The following is a 15,716-nucleotide window of genomic DNA, read 5'->3' on the forward strand; positions in this document are numbered from 1 at the left end:
ATCTTTCACCACTACATTAATGACTTTGCTTTCTACTTTCTCTCTGAACTGGATAATTGTATAGACTGCACATGGTCCACTGCTGATTCTTCCCTTCCCGGAATCTTCTCTCTCAGCCAGCTCGGACAATGGGTTTTCCACAGATGGCTATTAGAAGCCTACAGGCTCTTATAATTACCTGGATCATGCATCTTCTCACCCTGCTCCCCTTGACGACATTATTCTATTCTCCCAGTTTCTTCTTTGTATTGGTTCTGATAATTGCGCTTTCTTCACCGAGCTTTCAAAATGTCCTTTTCCCCAGGTTAAGTTGTGCCTTGATCTGCCCCATTTCCTGTGCCTTCACTTTCGTTCGACAACTGGGTACCCCTTGTCCTGACCTTCTACCCCACTAGTCTCTGCATCATCTCTTACCATTTCTGCCACCTACAACATGATCCACCACCAATCACGTCCCCTCTCTGCTTTCTGAAGGTGCTGTTCCCTCCAGAATATCTTTAATCATCTTTCCTCAGGTAGTTTCCCATGCAATCACTGCAGCTGCAGCACTTGCTCAATCACCTCTTCTAACACCATTCGCCAGGATCCAAAAAATTCCATCTGTGAGACATCAATTTGCTAATAATTCTTCCAACCTATTACACCGTATTTATTTCTCATGATGCAGTGTCCTTACCGTGGGGAGACTGAACGCAATTTGAGTGACTGCTTTGCCGAACATCTCCGTTCGGTCCCCCAAGTGCAGAGAAAAGCCAGAAGACTGATACTTAGGGTCAAAGGGCTGAGTTATGAGGAAAGACTGGAAAGACTTGGGCTTTTCAGCCTGGAAAGGTGGTATCTGAGAGGTGATCTTAGAGTTACACAAGATAGTTAGGGGAATGGAAAAGGTAAATCTGTACTATTACTTTAAAATAAATTGCAAGAGTAGAACAAGGGTTCACAGGTTCCAATTAACAGATTTAAGATGGATATCAGGAAATTCTTCTTCACACAAAGAGTGAGCAATGAATGGAATGGATTTCTAGATCTGGTAATAAAGGCAAAAACCCTGCACTGATTTAGTAAACAATTGGATACTGCAATGGGGGACTTCAGGGTCTTTTTGGATTAACGAAATAAGATGAAACAAATGGCCTGCCTTATCTCAATTAACTTGTGAAGTGTGATCCTGATCTGCCTCTTGGCTTACTACTTCAACTCTCCTTCCTATCTTTTTGGCCTGCGCTTTCTACGTTGTTCCAACCTGGCTACTCTGCAGCACTTACTTCGGCAACTGCAGGCCTTGCTAGCTCCCTCATTTTCTTGCCAGTTTCTCCCACCAACTTCCACTTCAGTGCCTTCCATTTTGGAGTTCTTTTTGTGTGCAACCCTTTCCTTGTTTTTCACTGCAGCATTTTATGTGTTTTTCTTTTAAGTTTTTAGTAAATAGAATGTCAGGATTTTTTTTTAAAACCAGTTTTGGGAATCACCTTCCATGATTTCAACAGTTTTTTCAAACTACAAAAAAAGCAGCAGCCTTACCCATAATAAAGTCGACTGATTTATGATGACTGAATAAGTTGAATTGTCTTTTTATTACATGGGATTTTAATTTTTTGGGGGGAGGGGAGGAAATAACATTCTGTGTTTATCCATGAAAATGAGTCTTTGGACCTCCATGCCTACTGCATTGCTGCAATGCTTTGCAAGCACAAAAAAACAACAGGCAAGTAAGCCAGTCATTTTGGTCTGAAGGACAAGTACTCAAAAAGAAGTCAACAATGAGCCTTGTTTAATCAAAGTAGGCTCTAGCTTGGATTCAACTCAACCCATTTAATCTCTGCAAACTGTTCGTCCTCTCCCAAGGATGAATCAAACAAAACCACAGAATTACTGTCTAATCTTGAATTCCCACAAATGGCCTTCCTTGGCGTGACACTTCCATGATGCCAACGGCTCAAGAACCATCATGTTGCACACAGCATTCAGTTGATGCTATCCGCTATTTATCTTTATATAGCTCTCAGATCTGTTCCTAACCAGATACTCAACCAGCTCTTTGTTAAGAGTGTTAATTGACAAGGACAGCCTTAACTACTTTACCTGTCAGTCTGTATATCCAGAACACAATATAGAGAGGAAATTCCTTCTAATCTCGAGTCTTGCTTCAGTTTTGTTAATTTTATATCTTTCTCTAACTCTACACCTACAGTCCAAGTTAACTACCCTGCCAACATTGAAATGTAAACAATTTTACAACACCAAGTTATAGTCCAACGATTTTATTTGAAATTTACAAGCTTTCGGAGGCTTCCTCCTTCCTCAGGTACATTTACCTGAGGAAGGAGGAAGCCTCCGAAAACTTGTAAATTTCAAATAAAATCGTTGGACTATAACTTGGTGTTGTAAAATTGTTTACAATTGTCAACCCCAGTCCATCACCGGCATCTCCACATCATAACATTTAAATGGCCATCTTTCATCAATCTATAAACTCAAATCGCATTTCCTCTTTTCTCTAATGAAAACAAGTTCAGTTCTCTGAGTCTTGCTTCATAACTTGCAGCCCCAACTCCTGGAATCCTCCTGGTCACTTCTTGCAACTCAAACCCCGTCTCCGGTCTCTGCTATTCTATCCAGATTCTAGATGGCATGTAGTAAGGGCACAGATGTCCATCCTTTACTATCCTTGCCCATGCAAGCATGTCACCCGTAACAACTTAGCTAAAATTAGAAACTTGCTGTGGGGATTAACTGTGGAAGTAAGACCACATCCTAATACTTTACAGCACATTGTGTTGGCAGATCAACTTACCGCACACCATAGGCCTGCTTTCCATTATGTATTTTTCAAAGCAGGCCACTTGGTTATGTACTGTAAGAATTTCCTTTACAGGAAGGAGTAAGCTCCTCCGCTCATAATTCCTCTGACTGCCCTGACCATGAAAGGAGAGACCACGTGATGGACAAACTGGAAAGGGCAAGCGATAAGCAAGGACTAAAGGACAAAGAGTCAGTTTTATAGTTTAGAAGCCTTATAATCACATACAATCAAATGGACCGTCAAAGATTACGCAGCCATTGGAAGAATGGAAAATAATTTGAAACATGACATATGATCTGTGTAGCAGGCTTGGGAGGAACAGGTGACTTTGGACCTATGGTTCTCAAAGCTCTCCACCACTGGAGGCTTTCCTCACCTCACGTCTGGGTCTATTGTACACTAATTGATAGAGACTGATTGTTTTGATTAGTAAACAACTCCACGTTATTGTTGTATCATGCGACCGCCAGGATGGTAGAAGGTGAAGTAGATGGACCATGGTCCCTTTTTGTCTAGCAATTCCTATGTTCCATGTTTGTCGCTCCTGGTGTAGATTGTGCAAATTGGCTGCCGCGTTTCCTACATTCAAACAGTGACTACACTTCAAAAGTACTTCATTGACCGTAAAGCGCTTGGGATGTCGTGAGGTCCTGAAAGGCATTATATAAATGCATGTTCTTTATTTTAATTGCCCAATGTTAAAAGTATTCTTAATCTACAACATTCTGGGAAAGATGTGATGCATATAAATCTAAAATATAGAATTTAAAAATGAACTGATCTCATCACAGTCACGTAATCAGTGTCAAAGCCTAAAGGTCCAGTGAGTCGTGTTATTTTCAGATTTGAATTTCTCCAGGAGTAAATAAAACCTTATTTTTTTCCCCAAACATCAGCTAGTTTAGGTTACGATTGCTTAAAACTTACAAAAACTTTAATTTGCCAAGAATGCAGCTTTGCCCTGTAGTCCCAATGAAATGTACCATATGTTCATCATACATTGCTAGCTGACACTGCAAAAACACATGCAGACCAGAGGGTTTTGCAAATCAAGGATTGCAGTGTCAAACAGGATCTGACTGGTTATTGTTAGCGGGGCAATGGAAAATAACAACACGCCCTATCTCTGGAGGTGATGTTAGACAGGTCTGCTCAAAACTAGGCAGAGCAATGGTGTTTTTAACAATATTTCTGATTACACCGAGAATCCTAACAAAGACACATTGAAGATAATTTTAACTTTTGGTGATAGTGGAGATCGGATGATATCAGATCAGCCGCCCGTTGTACACCTCCTTATTTTCCTTTCCAGTGAAGTCAATGAAAAGGAAAATCGGGAGTGATGTATAACGGGTGGCCGATCCCATATTGCCTATTTCACACCATTGCCAAAAGTTAAACTTATCCCCATTGAGCAGCTTGTGTTTGCTTAAATCTACACTATATTTTGCAACATCAGTGTTACCAGAATTGCATTTTTGCACAGCACTATGTAACAAATGTGCCCTTTTTGAAAGCTGAAAACAGCATTTGGGCGGGGACGAGTAAAACAGCCTGGTGACGTTATTGTGAGCATTCTTAACAGCTGACCTTCATTCGCCTTGCAACAGGATGCCCATTTATTGATTAACATCCTGAGCTCTGAAAGGATTTCACAGCTGAAACTGTAAATTTATATTACATTAACATTTCAGGGCACAGTGTCCGTGAATTAAGAGATAAAATATTCCATGGACTGGTCGTATCAGGAAACACGAGAAAGGCTGTTTTTCCAAACACAGCTGTTTTCTATTATACATCTGTTAAAAATCCTCCATTCATTTTACATATTACAGTAATGGCAAAAGAAAAAATAAACATAGGAAGATTACTCATTGTTCATATTCACAGAGAATTACACAGATGGAATGCTGCTATATATTTTTAATGCTGCATAAAATTGGGTCATAGTCCTTAAGGAGTTAAATGAAAGCCTGGCAGACTATTCCAAGATGGATAGTTTGGGAATGTTCTAAATCATCTAGGATTTTTAAAAAGTCTAAATATTAAAGCTGTTATCCAACAATGACAACTTAACAGAAACAGTTTGCTCCTATTTTGTTTTCAAAGACTGTTCAGTTAAGAATATATGGCCCCCTTGTATTTTACTGTCACATCCCTCTGAAAGCCATGGTATGGTCCACTGAGCCACTGGGGGATGGGGGGCGCTGGGAAGGGTTGTGCACCTTTGCAGAATCCTAACCTCAGCATTTTTACATTCTGCAACCCAGCTGATGGGCAATCAACAGTAAATTTCAACTGCTGCATAAACTCCTATTTAAATATTCTTAATAATTTATTATGCATCATCTGCTTCAAATCATTTCAGCGTAAACTGTCTTCTCTAGTGTTAGAATTCATCATTACTGGCTGCTAACACTGTATATTAAAAATGCATTTTAACTGGTAACATTATGTGTAACATGTTTACAGGCACTTTGATGTTAAACTGCACACAACACTTAAGATTAAAAAAAAATTACATTTTATGAATCATAATATAAGATGTTACAGCACAATGGAATATCTTTCATGGGAGTGGCAGGAAGATGGTTTTAAGGCCATGATTAGTCTGGTGGTGGGGGCAGGGAAGTGAATAGAAGTGGGCCACCTTCTGGCAAAAAAGATGGTGCAGGAAATATCACAGGCTGAGCAGCTCTCTCACTCTGCTTTAAAAGCTTGTGACATCTCGTGGGAAAGGAACAGAAACAACAATAATCATTAAAAAAAACAAGGGGCCACAAATACAGTCCAGGGGGCCTTAAAGGCAGATCTCTGCAAATGAGAAATATTTGGGTGATCTACAATTCTATAATATACACTAACATGTTTTGCACAGTGTTTGTTTGCTGTTAAATTATACTGTCCCAAAATAAACAGAACCTCACTTTAATGTTGCTACGTCACCTGAAGTGGCACATCCCAATTTATTAAAAAAAACTGGTTCAGCAGTACAGCATTCAATAGTGTAAACTAGTGCTGCCACCCTCAGGAACAAAAAAACTACATCTTTCAAAATATATCAAAAGCGGCATTATATAGGATTGATAAATTATTTAAAAAAATAAAAATACATTAAAAAAAATAAAAATGACTGGGGTTTCACTGTATTGCAGCTTTAAGGGTAAGCTTTTAAATTACTAAAAGAATTCTGGGTTTCCACTGAAACCAGTCAGCCATACGCTCCACGGAGCTTGATCTGTGCGGGCTTGTCAGCATAATAAAGTGCCGCAGCCTCGATATCTCTTTCCCTGACCTTAACTCTTGCTCCACCCCCCCTTTCCAAGGTCTTTTTTTTTTGCTGACACTGGGGGGGATTTTCACTTCCTCCACAGCTTTAACTGCAGCCTGCGTCACATGTTTAGCACTCAGCAGTACAATCTGTGCAATGGTGATAATCACAGCATCCTTAATCTTATTGCTTTCCTGCCATTCTGTATCAGGTTCACAGTGGTAGAAGAGGGAGGGGGGGACATCGCCAAATTAAACACAGTGAGAGACACCAAATGCTCTCACCCTCCCTCTACCTTAAACCTGCATCCTGAACTGAATGTGCTAAACACTGCAAATGAGTAAAGGGATAGCTTAAAGGCACACGTCCTTGACTGTGAATAATTCTTATTTAGATGCATACTGTATTGTTTCTGTGCACATGCAGATTATAAAGCACAAGTTGGGGGGGGGGGGTGGGTGAGGGGAGAGGAGAAGCAGAACATTTTGTTTTCCTGATCTGCAGCTGGTGACGGCATTGAACACTCCCAGTTCAAGGATGGTGTCAATCAGTATTCTGCAGTACGCCCCCTTCCCTCCCTGCTTCAACCCCAGTGTAAGCACAGTGCCATCTGGTGTAACAACTCACCATTTCTATTACCTACAATCTACGATCCTAAATCTAAGTAGCAAACAATCCCAATATTCTTTTACTGCTCAAAATAAGTAGCTGTTTTGTGACACAGCTTCTATAACAATGATTTCCAATACGTTTCTGTTGATTGTTTTTCAAAAATATAATTTATCTGTATTTTTCCCTATTTTTTTTAAAAAGCTATTCTTTTGTGCTGATCAAGTTGAAGGAATTTATTACAAACAGCAGGTCTATCAGCATCTGAAGAGAAGACAGGTTAATATTCCGAGCAGGATCCTTCATCAGATCTCAACGGTTGACCTGTCTTTTCTATTTTCGGATGCTGACAGACTTGCAGTCTAAATTCAGCATTTAAAGTTTTTACTGCAGATTTTCAACAGCCTCAATTATTACTTTGACTATAATGAAGGAGGTTAACGCTGGTGAATTGAACACTTGCTGCATTAGGTATTCAGTGTTGATATTAAGCACTGCCAAGCCAGGTACAAATTGGTGAGATGTACAGTAAAGCCCTCTCCTATCTGCATAACTCAGCTTTTCTACAGGCAGCACTACTCCCTCTATAATCTGATAGGAAAGATCTGACAGATAGGAGTAAATTTTAGCATGAAGCCAGAAAGGGAGCTTGGGGGGGTGGCGGGAGTGGAAAGATCTTCGGGTACGAAACCCGGAGGGTAAGGGGGTGGGTCCCGATCACTTAATGAGGCAATTTCACAGCCTGGTTTCGCACCTGGCAGCCAGCCCGATTGACAGGTTGGAAGGTTGTGGGGCGGAAAGGCCTGTGGCAGCAGGCCACGGCTGAGGATCGGAGGGAGGGAGGTATTATGGGCTGGGACTTGGAGTTCGGACGTCACTGGAGGTCGGGCGAAGAGTCGGAGGTAGGTGGAGGTCCATCATCCGGGGTTGGTGGGGGTTGGGGGGGTGGGGGAGGGAGGGGGTCGGCCCGCCGATCGCGGGGTCCTGTCGAGCCTGGATGAAGCACTCCTGCTCCTTCGGGCCCACCAACAGTGCAATAAAGGCACTCACCTCATGAATCCGGCCCTTCCTGCCTGCTTTCACCTGACGTGAATGGGAAGCGATGGAAAAACCGAATAGGTAAGGTTAAATTCATCTTATTATTCCAATACACAAAATACTAAGTACCTCAAGTATCTCAATGAGGTACATTGCCCTTTTAAGTATCGGCCCGCCGGCTTTATGTGGGGTCAGGACTTCCTGGTATCTGCTCTCCACACACAGACAAACCTGCCTGGGTTAAAGCCAGAAGTAGGTGCGTTGGAGCCAGAATGCGGTCCCTCTCTGAAAACGGAGGATTTTTACTCCCACCCGCCCCCAACCCACCCGTTCTTGGGGGTTAAAGTGTACCCAATAGTGTTCTGTAGCTTCTGGTATCTTGGAATCCTATGCATATGTATCCCTTAGGCACTGACTTAAAACCGTTACCATGCAGCATAGGTCTGTTACCAAACCAATCATTTTGGTGACTTGGCAACAAAACTAAGTGCAGAATTGAAATCAGATTGCAACAAAAACCTACAAGGAAGAACAATGGAAAATCTCCTACCTGCATTCATGTCGATGATCGCATTCTTCTTCTGTTTCTCCAGTCTTTCCTTTTCCGCTTTCTCTTTGGCAAGTTTGGCTCTTTTGATTTTCTCTTCGGCTTCTTTCCGTTTCTTGTTCTCCGCTACTGATTGCTGAGGAAGATATAAAAGCATTTAACCACCTCCCCTTGACATTCAACGGCATTACCATCGCCGAATCCCCCACCATCAACATCCTGGGGGTCACCATTGACCAGAAACTTAACTGGACCAGCCATATAAATACTGTGGCTACGAGAGCAGGTCAGAGGCTGGGTATTCTGTGGCGAGTGACTCACCTCCTGACTCCCCAAAGCCTTTCCACCATATACAAAGCACATGTCAGGAGTGTGATGGAATACTCTCCACTTGCTTGGATGAGTGCAGCTCCAACAACACTCAAGAAGCTCGACACCATCCAAGATAAAGCAGCTCGCTTGATTGGCACCCCATCCACCACCCTAAACATTCACTCCCTTCACCACCGGCGCACAGTGGCTGCAGTGTGTACCATCCACAGGATGCACTGCAGCAACTCGCCAAGGCTTCTTTGACAGCACCTCCCAAACCCGCGACCTCTACCACCTAGAAGGACAAGAGCAGCAGGCACATGGGAACAACACCACCTGCACGTTCCCCTCCAAGTCACACACCATCCTGACTTGGAAATATATCACCGTTCCTTCATCATCACTGGGTCAAAATCCTGGAACTCCCTTCCTAACAGTACTGTGGGAGAACCTTTACCAGACGGACTGCAGCGGTTCAAGGCGGCGGCTCACCACCACCTTCTCGAGGGCAATTAGGGATGGGAAATAAATGCCGGCCTTGCCAGCGACGCCCACATCCCATGAAAGAATTAAAAAAAAAGAAAAAAACTGCATTTATATGGCACCTTTCAGGACCTCAGGACATCCCAAAGCGCTTTACAGCCAAGAAGTACTTTTGAAGCGTAGTCACTATTGTAATGTAGGAAACACGGCAGCCAATTCGTGCACAGCAAGGTCCCACAAACAACAATGTGATAACGAGCAGATAATCTGTTTTTTTGGTGTTGGTTGAGGGATGAAATATTGACCAGGACACCGGGGAGAACTCTCCTGCTCTTCTTTCAAATAGTGCCATGGGATCTTTTACGTCCACCCGAGGGGGCGGATGGGGCCTCGGTTTAACATCTCATCTGAAAGACGGTACCTCTGACAGTGCAGTACTTCCTCAGTACGATACTAGAGTGTCAGCCTGGATTTTGTGCTAAAGTGTCTGCCGTGGGACTTGAACCCACAGCCTTCTGACTCAAAGTCCCAGGTTCAAATATAAGTGGATACAATGCTAATTATTTAAGCTTCTGTGGGTTCAGTAGTCCAGGAGTTGCTAATAGTTGCAGGTTTACCATAATTTTGTAGATTGTAAAGTTCCAATCTTAGAGCTCCCCTTGATGAATCAGTACGTAAATACATTGCATGGTCTGAACTGAGCCACATGAACCAGAGGATCCTAGGTTTGATTCCTGGCCTACGCTGAATTAACTGATCTCAGCCAGGCAACAACTGGAATGATACACGTAGCTTCAGTGCTTCTGGGTTAGGGAAAGGAAATCAGGGTTCCCATTCCTCATCATTATCCAGTGATTCCTGTTAGACATTGCACAAGTGGTATGAGGGTGGATAAGCAGTGGCAAACATTAAAAAAGATATTTTATGACTCGCAACAAAAATATATCCGTTAGGAGGAAAGACTCCACAAAAAGGGTGAACCAACCATGGCTAACTAAGGAAGTAAAGGATGGTATCAGGTTAAAAGAAAAAGCCTACAACATGGCAAACATTACTGGTAAGCCCAAAGATTAGGAAAACTTTAAAGAACAATAAAGAGGGAGAAAATAAATGATGAGAATAAACTAGTAAGAAATATAAAAACTGACAGTAAAAGCTTCTACAAGTATATAAAAAGGAAGAGGGTAGCTAAAGTAAACATTGGTCCCTTAGAGGATGAGACTGGGGAAATAATAATGGAAAACATGGAAATGGCAGAGGAATTGAACAGATATTTTGTATCTGTCTTCACAGTAGAAGACACTAGTAATATACCAATAATAGTAGAAAATCAAGGGGCAAAGGGGAGGGAGGAACTAAAAACAATCACCATCACTAGAAAAAAAGTACTAGGTAAACTAATGGGTCTAAAGGCTGACAATTCCCCTGGACCTGATGGCTTGCATCCGAGGGTCTTAAAGGAAGTGACTACAGAGATAGTGGATGCATTGGTTGTCATCTTCCAGAATTCACTAGATTCTGGAAAGGTCCCAGCGGATTGGAAAACCGCAAACGTAACACCCCTATTCAAGAAAGGGGTGAGACAGAAAGCAGGTAACTATAGACCAGTTAGCCTAACATCTGTCATTGGGAAAATGCTAGAATCCATTATTAAGGAAGTAGTAGCAGGACATTTGGATACTCATAATACAATCACGGAGAGTCAACATGGTTTTATGAAGGGGAAATCGTGTCTGACAAATTTATTAGAGTTCTTTGAGGAAGTAACGGGCAGGGTGGATAAAGGGGAACCAATGGATGCAGTATATTTGGATTTCCAAAAGGCATTCGATAAGGTGCCACATGAAAGATTACTGCACAAGATAAGAGCTCATGGTGTTGGGGTAATATACCGGCATGGATAGAGGATTGGCTAACTAACAGAAAACAAAGTCAGGATTAAAAGGGTCATTTTCAAAATGGCAATCTGTAACTAGTGGGGTGCCGCAGGGCTCAGTGCTGGGGCCTCAACTATTTACAATATATATCAATGACTTGGATGAAGGAACAGAGTGTCTTGTGGCCAAATTTGCTGATGATACAAAGATAGGTGGAAAAGCAAGTTGCAATGAGGACACAAAGTGTCTGCAAAGGGATATTGACAGGTTAAGTGAACGGGCAAAAATTTGGCCGATGGAATATAATGTGGGAAAATGTGAAGTCATCCACTTTGGGAGGAAAAATAAAAAAGCAAAATATTATTTGAATGGAGAAATACCAGAAAATGCTGCGGTACAGAGGGATCTGGGTATCCTCGTACATGAAACACAAAAGTCAACATACAGGTGCAGCAGGTAATCCGGAAGGCAAACGGAATATTGGCCTTTATTTCTAGGGGGATGGAGTATAAAAGCAGGGAAGTCATACTACAACTGTACATGGTGCTGGTGAGACCACACCTAGAGTACTATGTACAGTTCTGGTGCCCTTGTTTAAGGAAGGACATACTTGCATTGGAGGCAATTCAGAGAAGGTTCACTGGGTTGATTCCAGGTATGGAAGGGTTGTCTTATGAGGAAAGATTGAACAAGTTGGGTCAATACTCATTGGAGTTTAGAAGAAAGAGAGAAGATCTTATTGAAACATACAAGATTCTGAGGGGACTCGATAGGGTAGATGCTGAGAGGATGTTACCCCTCATGGGGGAATCTAAAACTAGGGGGCATAGTCTCAGAATAAGGGGTCGCCCGTTTAAGATGGAAATGAGGTGGAATTTCTTCTCCCAGAGGGTCATGAATCTTTGGAATTCCTAACCCCAAAAAGCTGTGGAGGCTGAGTCATTGAATACATTCGAGGCTGAGTTAGACACATTTTTGATCAGCAAGGGAGTCAAATGATATGGGGAAAAGGCGGGAAAGTGGAGTTGAGGTAAAAATCAGATCTGCCATGATCTCATTGAATGGCGGAGCAGGCTCGAAGGGCTAAATGGCCTACTCGTGCTCCTATCTCTTATGGTCTTATGGTGAAGCTCCAATGGTGAGGCTCCCCACAGTTGAACAGCCTCCAAAATCTCACTACGAGGATCACACATTAAGAATGACTAACTGGGTAAGGGACTGGGGAAGGAAGGACTGTCTGGTTTGTAATGGTGTAGCAATGCACCAGTAAGTTCCTGTATCCATTGGGCCAGAGAAGCTGCAAGGCTCTACTAGTGTTTAAAACTCCCATAACTCGGAGATGACCCAGAGCTGCCAGAAACCGTTGGCGGTGTGGAGTTTCGGTAGCAGCTGCTTACCCTGTGCAACTCAATCGTGGTAAGTACTGAGCCCTGGATATATGAAGCAGACGTTCTCATGCCCAGCCTCCTGATAATGCCTTCCAGCTGCAGTTGTCTCAATCTTAGAACTTCATCATCAGCTAGACGAAGGACATATGTCACCCAAAGGACATCACCTGATGTGCAAGCTACCTAGCTCCAGTGTCGTGTATCAGGGTTACTCATTGCTAAACAAATATCCAGTTCCTCATGCGAAAGTCTTTGTCGAAGAAGCATGCCCTCATGAAGCATGCTCCCCTCCAGGGGATTGAGTCTCAGATCTGTGTAGACTAGAGCCCTTCCTCCTACCAACCATTTCTTTTTTTTGCCACAAATCCACCTTCCAGCTTGGTCCTGGATCTCACGCATGAACCAGAGGAAGTCCCTTTTTTGCATACCTAAGAATTCTGAACCATGAAGGAGAACTGGGCATGTCATTTTTTGCCATAAGCTTAACTTACATTGGGAGTTTGCTGTCATTGAAGCAAATAGAAAAGATGAAATATCCTTCCCCTCTTCTTAGAACTGTCCTAATGGAAAGTGTCTAGGATGAAGGTGGCATCCACCAGGTTCCGATATGAATCAACAATTGGGAGAGATTGCAGGATGATGCCCTGTACCAAATCATATAGGTGTCTACGTCGTTATCACATTGCTTTATCTGTATGTAATTAAGCACTTACCGAAAACATACTCTTGAAGTTACTAAGATCACCGAAGAATTCCTCAACAGATATTTTCTTGGTATCAAAGACGAAGTATTGTCCAAGATCTTCGAACTCCTCCTCCATGGTTTTATGCATCCCTGATAACTTGTCAAACTGTTCCCTTGCAACCTGTACAAAACTGTGCCAAGACTTTCATTAAGGAAAAATTATCTTGATGTACAACATAGACCACATATTACTCATATATAGCACGATTTCTCAAACTTCACAGGTCAGTGTTTTAATTTTCACTGACATAGAAACTTTAACTCTGAGGCAATTTTATTTAGTTATCATTGATGGTGAGTTATACTGTATATTCTCGTGAGCATGCTGAAAAAAACTGCTAGCTCGGAGAAAGAACAAAGCTCAATTGACGTCAAACAATTTTTTCTGATTTTCCTGCCAGACTCTTCCACTGCACTGGATTTACATGCAATCCCAAATGCTCGACTGTGAGGGTCTTCTTAAAGTATGCAGACCTTTACATCTCTTTCCATCATATCAAGGCCTATTTGCAGGAAACTAAACCCATTAGCTACCTCCAAGAAAGCGGCTAGCATACTTATTTAACGAAAACAAATCCTGGAAAATCTGAAATAAAAACTAATATTGCTGGATACACAATACATATCTGCCAGCATCTTGAAACGATTATTCTGAAGCTTTTGAGTGATATGTGCGTAACTCATTGGAAAATCTAGAATCTCAAAAATTCTGTATTCAATATTTTATTTCTATACTTACTGACCCACTAGCACGTTATTTCTATTACTATATGCTTACTTCTCTCTAATTATAGCACTTTTCCTTTGAGTAGATGGCAATCAGAAGTTAGTATGGGGAAATCCAGGAGTTCGGCAATTTTTGCAGACGGTCCTCTGCACAGAAAATTGTGAAAACGACTGCCTTAGTTTACATTACAGACCTAACCCAGGTAATTACAGGCCAGTTAGTTTAATATCTGTGGTAGGGAGAATTTTGGACTCTTTAATGAAGCATGAAATGACTAACTATCTAGATGAAGAAAAAATAATTAGAAGCAGCCAAGACGGATAGCCGAGAAGATTATCCTTGACAAACCTAATAGAATTCTTTCAGGGGGCGACAGATATGGTGGATGGAGGAAATATAGTAGACATGGTGCACATGGACTTTCAGAAAGCCTTTGACAACGTATCACACAGAGGACTATTAATAGGTATGGAAACAAGGGCAGCAAATTTGGTTAAAAGGGATTAGAAGAGAGAAAACAGAGTCAGAGTTACGGGTAATTTCTCAGTGATTGGAAATGGGTAATCGTGTCCCACAGAGTTCTGTTCTGGGACTGCTTCTATTCATTATGTACATCAATGATTTGGACTGGTTACACCAAATGGCCTGTTTCTCTGTTGTAATTTCTATGTAATATTATGTAAAGTGCCTTTATCTTTGTACATTGTATTTCATGCAGCTTAAGGAGTGTGACATTGTGCCCTGTTTTTAGACTCAAATAGGAGACCAGGTCTCAGTAGGTGCACCGAGTTCCACTTGTACACAAAGTCCCACGGGCAGCAAAAAGGCAAGACCGGCTCCCTGCACTTACACAACTAATCCCGCTTCCTGACAGCAGATTTAGAGACCCACAATTCTGTCAGGATAAGGAAACTGGCCTTGTGGCTATGTAGCGCGGTTGTGCAGGACAGACTGGGTCCCCCTTTGTCTTCCGCACTCATACAGTGTAAAAATGGCTATAAATTGTGCGATAGAAAAAAACTTTAAGGAAAGTTTTGAAACCCTTCGTATCAATGGAAACGGGTCCTTTTCTGTATGGGGGATGGCATGTGGCTAAATAAAATTGTGTTCTCCTGCTCTATTTTCTCCAGCCTGGTGGAGGGGCTCACTCAAAACTTTAACTGATCTTTTGGTTACATCTGCTGACTGACCTGCACACATTTCCAACATTTTCTTTTAAAATTCCAATTTCCAGTAATCATGGTTTTTGTTTTTAGAAAAAAATATTGTAACCTTACTAACAATGACAAAGTCGCCAAGCCGACTGACTCTGGTGCACATATTTTAATGCTGCAGCGTTTGCATTATTTATATTTAGCCATACTGAGTGAGTCCAAACACAAAGGGCAGAATTACATGGCTCTCATCCCCTTACTTCACTATTAACACCTCCACCCTCAATCCCTTGATCATCTCTAATTAACACCTAATTTCCAACATCCTCTAACTATCTAAGGTCTTTGAGCCCAACACCCTGCCCACTTCTCCCATACTCCTTGCTCCAGTGCCTTAAGTCTGGTTTCCTGACCAACGCTTCTCCTGCAGTGCCTTCTCTTCCCATACCTCCACAGGCACCTCCGATGTGCTCCAAGGTTCTATTCTTAGCCCCCTCACTATTCCTAACATACATGGTGTTTTCCTTCTGGAGACATAAGTAAGCATGCACTCAGCTTCCATAAGCACACTGACCACACAGAGCTTTACCCCACCAAACCAGCCCCATTCCCACGACTGTCACAATCACTATCTGTCTGAGAAAGCCACGGATGAGCCTGAATCTCTTAAAACAAAACAAGGGCAAGAGCAAAGCTATCCTGTTCGGTTCTTGCCTAAAACTCTGTACCCTAGTCCTCAAATCCATTCCCCAACCCATTGGT

General features: G+C 42.1%; 1 protein-coding gene across 1 annotated transcript in view; it reads right to left on the bottom strand.

The window, feature by feature from the left end:
- Positions 1 to 15,716, bottom strand: part of LOC137332311 (protein diaphanous homolog 1-like) — a 347,604-nt gene that overhangs the window by 57,739 nt on the left and 274,149 nt on the right. Inside the window, exons 24-25 of the mRNA XM_067996041.1 lie at positions 13,042 to 13,205; positions 8,272 to 8,404 (exon numbers count right to left, since the gene is read on the bottom strand). Coding sequence (XP_067852142.1) covers positions 8,272 to 8,404; positions 13,042 to 13,205 — 297 coding nt within the window. The remainder of the gene's footprint in view (positions 1 to 8,271; positions 8,405 to 13,041; positions 13,206 to 15,716) is intronic.

The sequence above is a fragment of the Heptranchias perlo genome, chromosome 14 (assembly GCF_035084215.1).
Source record: "Heptranchias perlo isolate sHepPer1 chromosome 14, sHepPer1.hap1, whole genome shotgun sequence".
NCBI classification, from domain to species: Eukaryota; Metazoa; Chordata; class Chondrichthyes; order Hexanchiformes; family Hexanchidae; genus Heptranchias; species Heptranchias perlo.